This window comes from Lupinus angustifolius, chromosome LG03 (assembly GCF_001865875.1).
Source record: "Lupinus angustifolius cultivar Tanjil chromosome LG03, LupAngTanjil_v1.0, whole genome shotgun sequence".
Classification (NCBI taxonomy): domain Eukaryota; kingdom Viridiplantae; phylum Streptophyta; class Magnoliopsida; order Fabales; family Fabaceae; genus Lupinus; species Lupinus angustifolius.
This window is the reverse complement of record NC_032011.1, coordinates 25,115,365-25,129,497: the sequence shown is the minus strand read 5'-3', so window position 1 is coordinate 25,129,497 and position 14,133 is coordinate 25,115,365. Positions and strand designations below refer to the sequence as shown.

Here is a 14,133-nt window from a genome sequence, read left to right as displayed (position 1 = left end):
TGAATTAGAATATCATAAGTATATAACTTAATTTACACATATAACTTTTTGTGAAATAAATAACAATCATTTTGCTTAAAAGCTACAAAAAATAATTGCATAAAAGACCTAAATAGAGGACCTTTTTGTGAAATAAATAAATGATTAAACGGAAATTTGATTATCTAATGATATGAAATTACACTTATATAATAGTATCTAAATCTACTACACAATACAACATAGGGGTAAGATAGTCTTTTTATCTGTCTCCATTTAGCAGTGTTTCTTCTCCTCATCATTTCAAAAAAAAAAACAAACCCTCTTTTCATTTGTGTAATAAGATACACATAATTTATCCTCATTCTAAATTGAATTTCATCATTTTCTTCTTTCCCTCATTATTATTATTATTATATATTTATTATTATTATCATTATTATTACAATATGGAGAATGGTGAATCTGAGAAACCCTCTGATATGGAGCTTGTTGTTTATGACGATAACAAGAATGACGATTCTACCCTCACTCCTCAACATCAACATCAAAATCTTCATCTCCATGATTCCAAATCAATTACTCAAAATGATTCACACCACAACAATCTTCCCAAGACTAAAGAAATCAAATCTGTGTTAAACGATAGTGAGGTACATAATCATCATTATTATTATTATTATTATCATAATTTGCTTGTTATATACATTGTAAATTGTAGTAATTATTTTGTATCAATAGATGAGTGAATATGAGGAAACTGGTACCCCTTTGGAGCAACAAGCTTTTATGAAAGAGTTGCAAACTTTTTATAGAGAAAGGTCTTTGGAATTTAAGCCTCCTAAGTTTTATGGTGTTCCACTCAATTGCCTCAAGTATGTGTTACTATCCCTCTTTATATGTTGCATTACTGCTATAAACACTTATTTCACTAATGCTTGCCGAGTTACGTGATTCACTCGTTTATCGGGAGGTTTTTTCGTTGTAAAGGAAGTCGTGTGATAATAAGTGATGAAGTGGTACTGTGCACCATGTGGCTATGAGTTGGACTTAGACAGGATTAGCCGATCGGAATCGGATTGGTTATTAAAATGATAGTTTAAAATGTGTACCTAATAACCCTTGGTATGAGATTCTGATTGGTTGTGCCTCGAGTCCTTGACCCTTATGCTTGGTGGTCTTTTCGTACTTGTTACTAGACTAGTTGATTTGCATATGTATGTCTTTTTACTGATAGCAGATTTTTTAAATTTTCGGTGAGTTGTAGGTTATGGAGAGCTGTTATCAAACTGGGTGGCTATGATATCGTAAGGATCGCTCTCTCATGGTCTTACTGATTACTTGTCTCTCTTTTTTGTGCTTATTGGCCATTTTCATGGTTCTTGCTTTCTAAAGTTTAATACTGTTGTCTAATGCATATATTGTAAACTTCGAACTCAAGGATGTTATTGATGCTATTGCTCCTGAGTTTGATCCTCCTCATCTTGTTAGCCGAAAGGGATGTTTATGTCGAGTCTAACTTCAAACATGTTAGCAAACATCCAAAGCACTACCAACACGCTTACCCTGTGTTTCATCGCTGTACTGACACTTCAGATATGGGAAAATCTATATACACCCGAAAATCGTTGTTCACATGCAGACGGCTATTTACAACATTTATTCTAATGGATGGTCCATCTGTATGGCTATTTACAGCATTTACATTGATAGATGATCCATTTTGTCTGGGTATTGATAGAATTGCCCTACAGATATTCTGTAGTTGTTATTTCTGTGCTTGTGTTTATTATGCTTTCTCAATGTTTGATGGCTGTGTTGATACTCTCCAAACTGCAAAATGATTTGACAGACACCACAACTGGAACTAACATTGTCGAAATCAAGCATTTTTCTAGTTGGTCCTGAGTAATTTTGTCAACTTTACAAAGAGCAGTCATTTAGGATTTGTCTATTAGCCTTTTTGTAAAATGGAAAGATGTGATAGGACTGAGCTCAAGTAGCTGGGGTCTGACTTGTGGAGACGTAGTAATATCTTGGACGTAAGATTTAAATGTTTGACTTTCCCTATAGTGGGGGTCGCGAGCCGTATTCCATATTTGTCAAATTACTTCTATTCTGTAACTTGATGAGCAGATTATTTTTGTAATATTAGAATACGACATATCATTGCATGTTTGTTTATTTGACATTTTTATAAGATTTATTTAAGTGGTTACTAAAATGTTTTGGTCTTTTTGTTAGTTATCTATTACCAATAGGTGACAGAGTTGATCTCACTGACTGATTTTATGTAGGTAACTGGATCCAAGTTGTGGCGACTAGTAGGAGAGTCTTTCCATCCCCCTAAGTAAGGCCTCAATATATATATTTTTTTTCATGTTTTGTAGTTCTAACTATACTAAGCCTGGATGGCCCCACATCTGGTATTTTCTGCTGATAAAACACTATGTAGTATGAGTTGCTTGTAACTGATTATTACTAACATATATAATTTATTTTCTACGAGATAGAAACTCTTTCAACGAATCATTTCAAATTAACATCCCTTTGCTAATTTCTATATTGAATACCTTTCTCTGGCAGGACATGCACTACAGTCTCATGGACGTTTAGAATCTTTTATGAGAAGGTGATGTTTATTTTTCATGGACTTTATGCTTAGTAAATAGTTCTCGTCATTGATTCCCTGTAAGACCTCTCTGGATACCATGAGACTGAAAACAAGAGTTCCTGTTACTATCTACTTTCACACCTAGAAATATTTCAAGTGACTTTTGTAACCTTTTTCAGCCACTTGCATGATCTCCGAATCTTCTCTTTCCTGAATTTTGTTAATCTGCACAGGCACTTTTAGAGTATGAAAAGTATAAGAGAGAGACTGGGGAGCTGCAGCTACCTGTTGGATCATTCCATCAACCTTCAAGTGTAGAAAAGGAGGTTTGTATACTGGTCTTTTATTTTTCTGTTGTCCTTTGATTGCATGCTTGCTTGAAGTTTACCTTCATTATGCAAGATGAACATTTCCCCATTTTCCGTGTGTGATGAGTCTGATAAGTTGTGAACATGAATGACACTCCTTGTTCCTTTAATTATATACCTATCTTACAAGACATAAGTGTGGATGGATGTGAGTGCTATGTGCTCAAAAAACTCATTTTGTTAGGTCTCTAGTCTAGGCATTCAATGTCGATGGCGGTTTCCTCCTGCTGGTTCTGTTCAGCAAAAACCAAATACAATATGTTTATGCTTTACAACAAGGAGCAGTTCAAAGATAGGGACTTGGAAGCATATATCAACGTTTCTCCCTCTGAACTTTTTATGTAACAAATAGTGAGTTTGTTTTGCAGACCACTGTTTACCAGACTCCAGGCTCAGGTAGAGCACGAAGGGATGCGGCAGCACGTGCAATGCAAGGTTGGCATGCCCAGCGCCTTCAATATGGTGAGGTTGCTGAGCAAGTTAGTAAGGTTTGTTGAGACCTTTAAACTTAACATGATGTTCTTCTTAATATCGTTTTGTTGTGTGTTCACATATATGTATGAATATTTTATTTATGGCAATGTTTCTACTACTAGAGCATTTATTTTATTTTTGAACAGGACAAGAACTTCAGTCCCACTACAAAGCGTGAAAAGAACCTCAAAAGTATTGGTATGCTCACTACAAACATCACCAACTGTTACTCTAAATTAATTTCAACCTCATTTCTTAATGTTTCAATGCATTAGGTGTGATTAATAAACAGAGGACACCGACTGGTCTAGAGCAGGCTGAGAAAGCTTCAAATATTGACGGAGATAGGCAGTTAAGTTACTGGTCCCTTCTGTTAGTCCCTTTCATACATTTATTATCTTTATTTCACCGTTGGTTTCTCCATTCATGGTCCTTTAATTCATGATATTAGCCACCACTTGAAGTTGTCTTCAGAGTAGCCACAATTGTTGATTAAATTACTTTTTCCATTACACAATAATAGATACTAGATTTCTTGGTTTACACTTTACAGAACAATACAATAGATAATTAACGAGAACAATTTGGTGTGTCCCAATAGTACCACCATATAAATATTTTATTCAAGACATTAAAGACTGTCCCTATGGGTTTGTATATCTGCTGCATCATTCCTCCCCAAGGGGCAAAGGTTTAGTGAACCAAAAAACAGACAAAAATATGCCATGGGCGTCCTTTGACATTCTCATAATGCAGTTAAACATGTTTCATTATTATTAATTCCTTAATCAGGGTAACTATTTATAATCCCAACTTTGAAGCTGAAAAAAGATATCTATGATCTGCGAGCTTAATTCAAGTTTCTTTATTTTTATGTAACCAATGCTAAATGATTCATCTTGGCAGATTGGTCACAGCAGTTGTGGACATAGGACCCCCAGCTGACTGGGTGAAGATCAATGTGCGGGAAACCGTAAGTCCGTTTAGTGTTATTCTTTACCGGATTCATGTCCTTCCTATGCACCATAATGGTTGATGTTATCTCATATTAGTCATATACTCATATATAATTTTTGTTTTGATAAATAAATAATTTTGGACCATTTGCTATCTCCATGTCCAGAAGGATTGTTTTGAGGTGTATGCACTAGTTCCCGGGCTCCTTCGTGAGGAGGTAAATGCTTTGGCTCGTTGTCTTCGTCTTTGTTCTTTGTTATTTTTTATGTGGGAAACATTTGTATGATAGTTGTGTATTTAATTCTGTTCGAGGGAACATATGCTGGTTTTAATTGTCAAGTAATCCAAATGTGACAAATTGACAATCAATAAAAATAATCACCAAAAGCTTAATTATTACATTCTTGCATAGATTTTGGATGGTAATCATAAGTTGCTGAGATGGGATTTAAGAATCAGGTTTTCCAATTTGTTAATTCGTGTATAGGTGCGAGTCCAATCCGATCCAGTTGGACGTGTCGTTATAACTGGTCACCCAGAACAGGTTGATAATCCATGGGGAATTACCCCTTTCAAAAAGGTAACCCTCTATTGTTTTTCATCCCTTTAGTAGTAGTATTACAATTTAGCCTTTTGGGTGAAAACACTTCACTCAAATTGCTCTTGTTTTGTTTTTCAGGTTGTGAACTTACCAGCAAGAGTTGATCCATTGCAGACAACAGCTGTCGTTAGTTTGCACGGTCGTCTATTTGTACGCGTTCCTTTTGAGCAGGGAGCTATATGAACTTTCCTCCTTTCCGTGCTTCCTCTCTCTCTCGACTCACCCGCTCTCTCACAAATGTATTTTATGGTTCGTAAGTTTTTCTCGTATTTCTCTCTTGTCCTTCACCAAACAGAACTAGTCTATTACTCAATTGGAATAGTCAAGACTACTATCAAATTTGTTATTATTGTATTTTACTATTTATTTTTTTATAGGTAGTGAAACCAACTTAACTAATGCAATATGCTTGATGTTACTATATGAAATTACTTTTAACCTATTTATATAAAAATATCTTTCACCTTTGTATAACAACCTCTAGCCTTGGATTTTTTGGGGTCCTAAGGTTTAGTATTTGAGCAAAGCTTGGAGTTAAAGCTTGGAATATAAATTGTTATATTATCAGTGCATATATATTACACGCAATATAATTTGTATAACATGTTTGTTCATCAAAATCCAATCACTTCTTATTTTGAAGAAAAAAAGTAGAACCCCACAATTTCCTTGCTATTTCCTAAATAGAAGGTGTTAGCCTTTGAAGTGGTTGAGAAAAAAAAACTTTTTTTTCAATAAGATCTTTAACAACAATTGTAATATCATATTACATATTCTAATATATACTTACAAGTTACAATTGTTATATCATTGCAATAAGAAAAAATATATTGCTTTTTCCATTCAAACCATGTAATTTGAATAGATTTAAAATGGATTTTATTCTATTATTAATTTGAAATATCTCCATGAAAAATATGAATAGGAGTTTGAAGAAGGAAAAATAATTATTGACTGGCAAGAAATAAAGAAGAATTCATTCAATCACATAGTTGGAATTTACATTTTAACACCGCAGTTAAGTAAGATTCTGGAAAGAAATGCAATAATTTAAATAAACAGAACGAAGAAATAGAAAGAGAACCATTCCTAGTTCTCATAATATTTTAATGAGTTTTGTTATTTGAGCCCAAAAAAATAACATATTCATACATTATTCTTATATATTTGTATTCATCTCAATATTTTATTTTCTAAAACTTAAAGTTTCAATGTCACTGTTTTCGATAATTCCTCAGTATCTTTCTTCAAAGTTGTATGAAAATGGGTTCTCGTGGTTTGATTAAACTGTGTCTCTTGGAAAACCAATCCTAGACAATTGACATGCAAAATGTGTATATTTTAATGAGTTTTTCTTCTTTTTCTTCAAAGTAAGTTATTTAATAATGGATATTATTTGTTTTTTGGAGTTGGGGGTTGATTCATTGAGAGAGAAAAGTTGTAAACAAAATCATCACGTTGATAATATTCTAATTGTAAACCAAATTACCATTTTGATTATAATTTATTATGATATAATTAGAATCATCATTATCTGTTAACATTAAAATTTATCTTATTCAAATATAGAACTTTTATATACATAGTTTGACTAACTTCATAACTTTTATATAGTTTTTAGAAGTAAAATATTAACCAAAAAAATAAAATATCTAGTTAATAAATAATGAAATCACGTTAAGTTTGTTTAGAAATTTGTGCATTGCACGAGTATATATATTTAAGAAAGATAAAATCCTTAAAAACATGAAGATAAAATTATTAAATATCCTCATATCTAAAAGTTTAAATGAACAAGATTTTCATTCATAATATATTTTGTCTCAATCTCTCAGTATTGGTTCAAGGGATATATTCTTTTAAGTAAAGTCTCGGGTTAAGTTTTGTGTACGGAAAAAATATCAGATGGGAGAGTTAGTCTCATATAACTTATAGATATTTCCGACTCAGACATGATTGTTCCCAGTGCAAGAATACGTGTGAGAATCCAAAAAAAACTCAACACTAAAGATGGCTCAATTATTTATTTTTTAATACTAGACTTCACCACTCAATAATCAAATTCAACAGGGAGGACCTTGATTTAACTTGTTTTTCGTTTTTATTTCATGATAAAAATAGTATTTCATTGTAGATAAAAGGTTGAAAGTGTAATAATATATTATTTTCTCATTTATTGCTACAATATTTTGTGTCTTTAGTATTCCTCTTAATAGAACTTGTGAGTGGCGCTATGAAAAATGGGAGTAGATAAAAGTATTGGAGATAAATCAGAATAGACACAACTGAACTAGCATAAAATCTTAAATTTCACACTCAACCCCCAAAATAAACACATTTCAACAATTGAATAGGCATAAACAAATGTTAAATGTATATAACTATGTGAAAAATAAAATAAAAACATCACCTAATTAGATTAGATTAGAAAATTCAAATTACTGTAAAAGAATATAAAACCTACTGAGAGTATAAAAAAAAGTATATAAGTCTACAAAACTTCAATAAGGTTAAAGTGACTATATATGCTTATTGCCTATTATTCCATCCATGCATGTAGTTCAACATTTGAGATTGAAGTGCATTTGTATCATAAAATCCATTAATCTGAAACCCTTGTGGTTGAATCTGAAAAGCTGCTTCATTCTGCAGATTCTGAGAATTATTAGGAGTCTGCATAGAAGTATCATATGGCCACAACATTGTTTGCATATTTTGATCAAAATGAAGCATAGATGACTGAGAATTCTGGCCATGGTTGAAAGTGTAAAATGGTATATGGTTCTTGTTATCACTATCTTGCTTCATATGAGAAGGACCATAAACTTGTCCTTCACATATCTCACTTTTGAATGGTGCTTCTTCTGTTATTACCCTTCCCTTATGATCTTGTTTCAACACATTGATTCTTTGATTACAAACATCAAGCTTATTATCCAACATAGTAACAAACATCCTCAATTGTTGTTCTCCCATGACATTGAAAGATTCATCCCAAGTTGGATACATAATCTTCAACTTTTCTCTTCTGACTTTAGCTATTTCACTTTCAACTTTTTTAACCCTATCCTTATAATATTCTTGCACATCATAGATCTTAGGACTCCTATCAATAGTGGTGTCCTTATACTTTTCAATAATGCGGTTTACCTCTTTGGTATCTTTAGGCCATGTCTGAAGTTGAGAACCTTGGTCATTAAAATGTGGGGCATAGATAATTACACAAACATCAATGCCACAAAGAGTAGAAAGTTCATAAGCTTTCTTCATTAACCCTTCCTTTCTCTTTTGGAATGTTATCATGCGATTTTTCTCCTTCTTTATCAGCTCCATTCTTCCACGACCCATTATATAATATGCACAACAATACCTTCTACACAGATCTAGAACCACATATAACACCAAAAGATTAATATATACTAATACTAATAGAGTGTAAAATTTATACACTGTATATGAGTAAAGATTTATACACATATGCTACATCATCGGCGATGAATTATACAATAACAACATATAAAACTCATACATCTTTTTCTCGTACTAATATAAGATAAGGGCATAAATAAAATAAGATACTGCACTATACAAGTTCATGAACATACCTTTTTTTCTCCTATGAAGTGTGTTTTTTTCTCACTCCTTGTTAATTCTCTAACTTTTTCCTATTCATATAAAGGTATATAACATGTTGGGCTAACATTACAGATATGAAAATAGAAAGTTTTAAAATTATTCCTTACTCAAATCTTGCTCATTTAGGATTAGGATCAATAGATTAATTAAAACCAAGCTTCTATTTTTTTAACTCTAGATTCTCTTAATAAATACCAGCTTTCCTTATTTAGCATTGCACCAGGACAAGGCCCATAAAAAATTAAAAAAAACTATATCAATATCTATGCATTTATAAGGATCATGACTCAATAAAAAAAAATAGCATCCTTACTAAAGGAAACATATATGAATGTTTAACTTAATTGTAAATTTAATCTCTTGTCTTTTATGATTGTATGATTTTAGTATCTCTATTTTATTTTGAGGATAATTCCATTTATCTTATATCATTTAAGTTATATAAGTATGAGATTGTTTGTTAGCTTATTGATAGAATTTGTACGATGATTGATCATCAATTTTTTATAGTACGTAAGACACTTTTCAATTTAGTATTATTGTTATTATCTTGGTTTTCGTATTTAATATTTATCCTTTTTGATGGACTTTTAAAATTATTGATAACCAATTAGAGTGTATTTGGGATACCGTTTGCAAAATTGAATTTCGTTGAAATGAGTTATATAGGCTAAGTTTTGGTCAAAGGAAGTTTCACATAGTGAATTTAAGTTTGGATAAGTTATGATTAAATATTATTTTGATATAAATTTATAATTGTCAAAGTACCCTTCAATTTTATTATATGTTATATATAATGGCAAAATGGGTGAACCAAGGGCAAGGAGTATTTTGTGCAATGGCAACAGGTTCAACATTGTTAATGGCTTAACATTTTGCATTAGTGGTTGTCTCACTATAAGTTCCCGAAGTCCAGTGCACTTTTTTACCAACAAGGTATTAGTCTAATAGTGTAAAGCCTCACTGGATCTTCAAGGTCAAGAGTTCGATTCCTAAGAGCAACATTTGTTGAGAGGGACAGCTATGAACCCCGAAAAGGATTAGTTCCTTACCCAGAAAGGTAACGGGATACCTTGGTAGTAGTACCAAAATCCAGTGCACTTTTTGTAAGTTCTATAACAAGTAACCATGGCAACCTCGCTGTATTGTGTTGTCATTGGTTCCAACATCAAAAGAATCTATACCTTTGCTAAGTTATAAATTTGACTGCACCAGTGTCAACAACACAACTACAAAAGGGACACACTTTCTTCTACACCCAAAAAGAATGAGTTGAATGCTAAATCTATCTCAGTCTCTTAGTTCTAGACTTCTGGTGTATATGCAGAAGACACAGAATTAATACCAAGCACAAGCCCAGTGAACATCAAAGTTAGAAGTCACAAACAATGCTAGAGGGACAATAAAGCAGAGCAACAAAGTAAGAAAGTCATTATGCCTTGACAACACCTTCATGAATGAGAACCATTGAACCTTGGTAAACCGCGCTAGAACTAAGTACCTCGATACAACAAATGGGTAGCAAAATTTACAGACTCAGCGCTCACCGTAATGAGCAGTTGAGCCGATACAGGTTATATTATTTATTTATTTTAGTTCACTTAATTAAACTAATGACACATCTAAAAATTGATCCCATGCATGATAATCTTTTACTATCATGATCATCTTTGTAATAAATGTTGACGAAATTCGTAAGCCATAACAATGAACAACAACCTATCCTTGAGATAGCTTCACAGGTAATGGCAGATAGATTTATTAATTATAACATGCCTCTTGAAGGATACTCTGCTTCTATCATGCCGACTTGTTACAGACATTGATTCTCAAAAGTAATAACAATATAGTATTATGAAGACGAGAAACTCGGTTGTGTAAAACAGACAGCCTAATTTACTATATCAATATGGTAAAATGTATATTTAGTAGCGATGAACTAAGTGAGAGCAGTGACAAGTCGGAACTGACCCTCATATCCAAACACGGTGTATGTCTCCATTTACTGCAATTATCACTAGTTAACTATTTCCATTTCCATTCCTGCAAAGAACATCATAAATTCACCAATGAGTCAACACAATCGATGCCCCTAAATCAAGCTAAGAACATATAAGGATGAAGAAACATGGTAAATAACCACTCTAGTCTACAAAAGAGCATCAAACTTAAAAATCTTATTAGCAATTTAGCATCATGGCATATATTCCCGTATTTGGCGCCAAGTGATCTAAGATGAGACTAGTCCTGGTTGCCCAAAGGCAAGAAGAGCCCGATATAGCACACAGCAACTCGGGAATGTTCATATAACCAGGCAGCACGCATCTGAGTCTCACTTGCGAGGCTCAAGAGACCCTCAAAAACCACCTTCACATAGACTCTATAAGTTTCTAGAATCCCAGTACAGCGAAACCTGACCTAGGGCATCGTGAGAATCACAAGTGGATCCGGGAAATCCCGCTAACAGTGCAATTCTAGGCCCTAAAACAAACCTAATCCAGACCTATCAGGTTTTCAGGTGGGTGAGGTCATTCTCACCCGTCACCATACACCGCCTTTTACGTCCTCACATTATAAACAAGACAATCACAAACTAACTAAACTGCTAGCAACAATCATAAATCATAACTAACTAAACTATTAGCAATATTGTATAGCAATAACTAATAACAGTAAAAGTAATTACAAGTTAATCATCTTGGTCTGGCTTCGTCGCTTCGCCTTTGTTACTTTTGTTTCCATATACCAAACCCGTTACCTAGAAATTAATGAAATTACAAAGAAAATAAGCAATAAACTATAAATTAGAATACATGAATTGTAAAGTAGAACATGATTTATTTAAGTTCAACTCTGACACAACCAGCAGATGTGTAACCGAGGTTACCAGATACTTTTTGTATCACTCCATGTATCACCTCTGATTGGTTGAATAGGACTTATTTAAGTTAAACTCGCAATTATTCAATATTTTCCTGACCAATCATATCTTTTGACACATAGACTGACACAAAGGAGTGAGACAACAGATGTGTAACCGAGTTTACCTGAGGATCAGGAATCGGTTTACGGGTTTCAACGTATCGATAAGGATCTGGTTCCAAGGCGGCGAGTGCAGCCTTCTCCTGGTGGTGGCGCTTGAGGTCTTGCGATGGCTTGATCCAAAGGAAGTAAGCTAGGGTTCCAGCAACAACCCAAGAAGCGAAGTTGGTTCCACCTCTTAAACCACCCATTGAATTGCTTACGAAAGATCTCATGTTCCCCACCGTTCTTCTCCACGCCATCGACTTTCAACACTCCTTTTCCTGATTAAGGTCTCCTACAGATCCTGCTTTCTCAACTTCACACGTCCTATGCACAAATTAGGATTAACCCATTCGGCCCAATAACACCAATTATATAACTTTGATCCGAATCAACTCGATGTTTATTCGAAACTTTTGTTATTTAATTTGGTTAACTTAGTTTATGAATCAAATGAGTTGAAATTTCAGTTAAAAATTAGTTAAAGTCAAATATAATTGTTAGGTTGGTGACTCGATTATATATATATATAATGTTTAATTTGAACTAAACAGTCTCTGAACTCTTGACGAATCAACTCAATTTGAGATGACAAGTTGAATCGAACAATTCATGAACTTCAATCGAGTCAAATTTGAGTTGGAGACATAACTCATTCCAAACTTTAGTCGAGTTTCGAATCGAATAAATCTTTATTGAGCTGAACCGAGGTAAGTACTAGTTCAACTCAGTTCAGCTTGTTTCTAACCCTACTTTTGGCATGCTCTAGCGTTATATCAATATTTGACCTAATACTAATAAAGTGTTGGTCTAGTAGTGTAAGGTTTCACTAGACCCCAAGGTCGATGGTTCCATTCCTGAGAGTGACACTTGTTTGGAGGGGCAACCACGAACCCCGAAAGAGATTAGTTATTTACCCAAAAGGTGAGGGATACCCTTGGTAGTACAAAAAATATTTGACCTAATGAACGATACTAATTAGGAGGAAGAACAAGGTACCCGAAAGTATTAATTAAGTATCCATATGGTTAGGGTGATCATGGATCGAATAAGACTTGTCTCTTACCTGACCCTAAATATTGTTAGGGTCATTTTTTGAACCGAGACCTAGACCCGAAGCTAACCTAACCCTAAATATCGACTGAGTCAACATTTGAACCTGACCCTAGACTCGATTAAATATAATGCATATTTCTTTTTGAGATAAAGTCTTCTACTTATTATTATAGATATGTAAGTTGACATGTGAAATAATATATATGTATATATATTGTTAATCATAGATATATGATGAAAAATTAGAGAAGTAATGATTTCGACCGAGTAGATGTTATTACTCTATGCACAATTGAATAGAGGCACATACAAACATGACTAGTGAGTAACCATGCGACCGATCGGGCTGTGTTATGTTTGTCTCATACCTAACCCTAAATATTGTCTGAGTCTAATTTTTGAACCTGAATCTAGACCCAATGAGACTCAATCCTAATTAAGTTGGATCATGATAAGATTAAATTGGGTGAGTAAATTGGATTGGATCTTGCTCACCATATACTTGTGGTAATAGATGATACGGGTTAATTGCAAAAGGTGAAAAGATGAACTTTTTCCTAAAAAGTAAATACATTTAGGTTTAAAAATTAGTTTTTAATAAGCTTTTTATAACTAAATAATTTTTATTAAAATTTCAATAACATTTTAGAATATATTTGTAGGGTGACTCATCTCTCTAATAAAGTTTAACACATAGTAGAAAGACTTATGATTGAGTTACACAAGTACCACTATTGTCCTTTGGAACAATTTTCAAAACTTTCATTTTACTATCAACCTAACCATTGTGAATGCATATCGAGATAAGAAAACATTATATAATATGTATGGATAAGTTACTCCAATAAGACTTAAGTGAGATTAAGGAAAATTTAGAAGATAAATATGCAATAGTTCAAAGAAGTGAACTTAAATGTATTGGTTTAGCAAGAAATCATCAAATGTATTATATTTTACTATAATTGATAATATTTGAGAGTAATGTGTTTTTAGCCCAAACCATATAAAAGAGAGTATAATTTAATGTTAAGTTTGCGTGATTAATTCATCCCCAAGTATGTTAGTTAATTATTAACATGGTTTGTGGTTGCTACATTATTCAACCTTCCATATCATAAAATAATGAAATTATTTATTTGTAATGTTAAGTTTCCCAAGTGTCCTAGAGTTTGATTGATGGGAGGAATGAAAGTGAGCTTGTGGCAAATACAACTATACAAGTCAAAGATCATAGGTATAATAATTGTGACTACATAAGGCATTGAAGGAGAAGAAATTGAAAGAAAACCACCTAACCAATTTTCATTTTTAAATTATCTATTTATATATCAAATGTTTTGTAATTCAAATAATACGCATTTTCTTTTAATATCTTATTGTCTACTTAGTGTAAGATAGCATGTTATCAAAATCCTTAGTTTCAT

The 14,133-nt window shown here is 32.9% G+C and overlaps 3 protein-coding genes across 7 annotated transcripts; 1 reads left to right on the top strand and 2 right to left on the bottom strand.

Annotated features, from left to right (window-relative positions):
- On the top strand, window positions 414–6,912 carry LOC109344023 (AT-rich interactive domain-containing protein 5). Of its 2 annotated transcripts, XM_019582602.1 has the most exons (14): window positions 414–632; window positions 721–854; window positions 1,247–1,286; window positions 2,277–2,329; window positions 2,566–2,611; window positions 2,827–2,919; window positions 3,330–3,449; window positions 3,582–3,633; window positions 3,711–3,786; window positions 4,342–4,408; window positions 4,559–4,609; window positions 4,880–4,972; window positions 5,072–5,191; window positions 6,899–6,912. In XM_019582602.1, the coding sequence occupies exons 1-13, from the start codon at window positions 429–431 to the stop codon at window positions 5,174–5,176; spliced, it is 1,134 nt and encodes a 377-aa protein (XP_019438147.1). In that variant the 5' UTR covers window positions 414–428; the 3' UTR covers window positions 5,177–5,191; window positions 6,899–6,912. The 2 variants fall into 2 exon arrangements, with proteins under 2 accessions (XP_019438147.1, XP_019438146.1); XM_019582601.1 differs by lacking the exon at window positions 6,899–6,912 and having other exon boundaries at window positions 5,072–5,461.
- Window positions 7,523–8,362, bottom strand: LOC109342462 (agamous-like MADS-box protein AGL82). Its single transcript, XM_019580444.1, has one exon. The coding sequence runs from the start codon at window positions 8,339–8,341 to the stop codon at window positions 7,523–7,525; it is 819 nt and encodes a 272-aa protein (XP_019435989.1). The 5' UTR covers window positions 8,342–8,362.
- On the bottom strand, window positions 10,350–12,004 carry LOC109344022. Of its 4 annotated transcripts, none has more exons than XM_019582599.1 (3): window positions 11,677–12,004; window positions 11,306–11,387; window positions 10,350–10,672 (listed from the first exon to the last, which is right to left on the bottom strand). In XM_019582599.1, exons 1-2 carry the CDS (start codon window positions 11,911–11,913, stop codon window positions 11,319–11,321), a joined length of 306 nt encoding a protein of 101 aa, XP_019438144.1. In that variant the 5' UTR covers window positions 11,914–12,004; the 3' UTR covers window positions 10,350–10,672; window positions 11,306–11,318. The 4 variants fall into 4 exon arrangements, with proteins under 4 accessions (XP_019438144.1, XP_019438143.1, XP_019438142.1 ...); XM_019582598.1 differs by having other exon boundaries at window positions 10,350–10,665; window positions 11,315–11,387; XM_019582597.1 differs by having other exon boundaries at window positions 11,316–11,387.

What these genes read in the sequence shown, in the direction of transcription:
- LOC109344023 (XM_019582602.1), top strand. Translation starts at nt 429, where the DNA reads ATGGAGAATGGTGAATCTGAGAAACCCTCTGATATGGAGCTTGTTGTT. An exon ending in GAGTCTTTCCATCCCCCTAA is followed by an intron (nt 2,330 to 2,565) that starts GTAAGGCCTCAA and finishes TTTCTCTGGCAG; the next exon opens with GACATGCACTACAGTCTCAT. An exon ending in GAATTACCCCTTTCAAAAAG is followed by an intron (nt 4,973 to 5,071) that starts GTAACCCTCTAT and finishes TTTGTTTTTCAG; the next exon opens with GTTGTGAACTTACCAGCAAG.
- LOC109342462 (XM_019580444.1), bottom strand. Translation starts at nt 8,341, where the DNA reads ATGGGTCGTGGAAGAATGGAGCTGATAAAGAAGGAGAAAAATCGCATG.
- LOC109344022 (XM_019582599.1), bottom strand. Translation starts at nt 11,913, where the DNA reads ATGGCGTGGAGAAGAACGGTGGGGAACATGAGATCTTTCGTAAGCAAT. An exon ending in AACCGATTCCTGATCCTCAG is followed by an intron (nt 11,388 to 11,676) that starts GTAAACTCGGTT and finishes ATTAATTTCTAG; the next exon opens with GTAACGGGTTTGGTATATGG.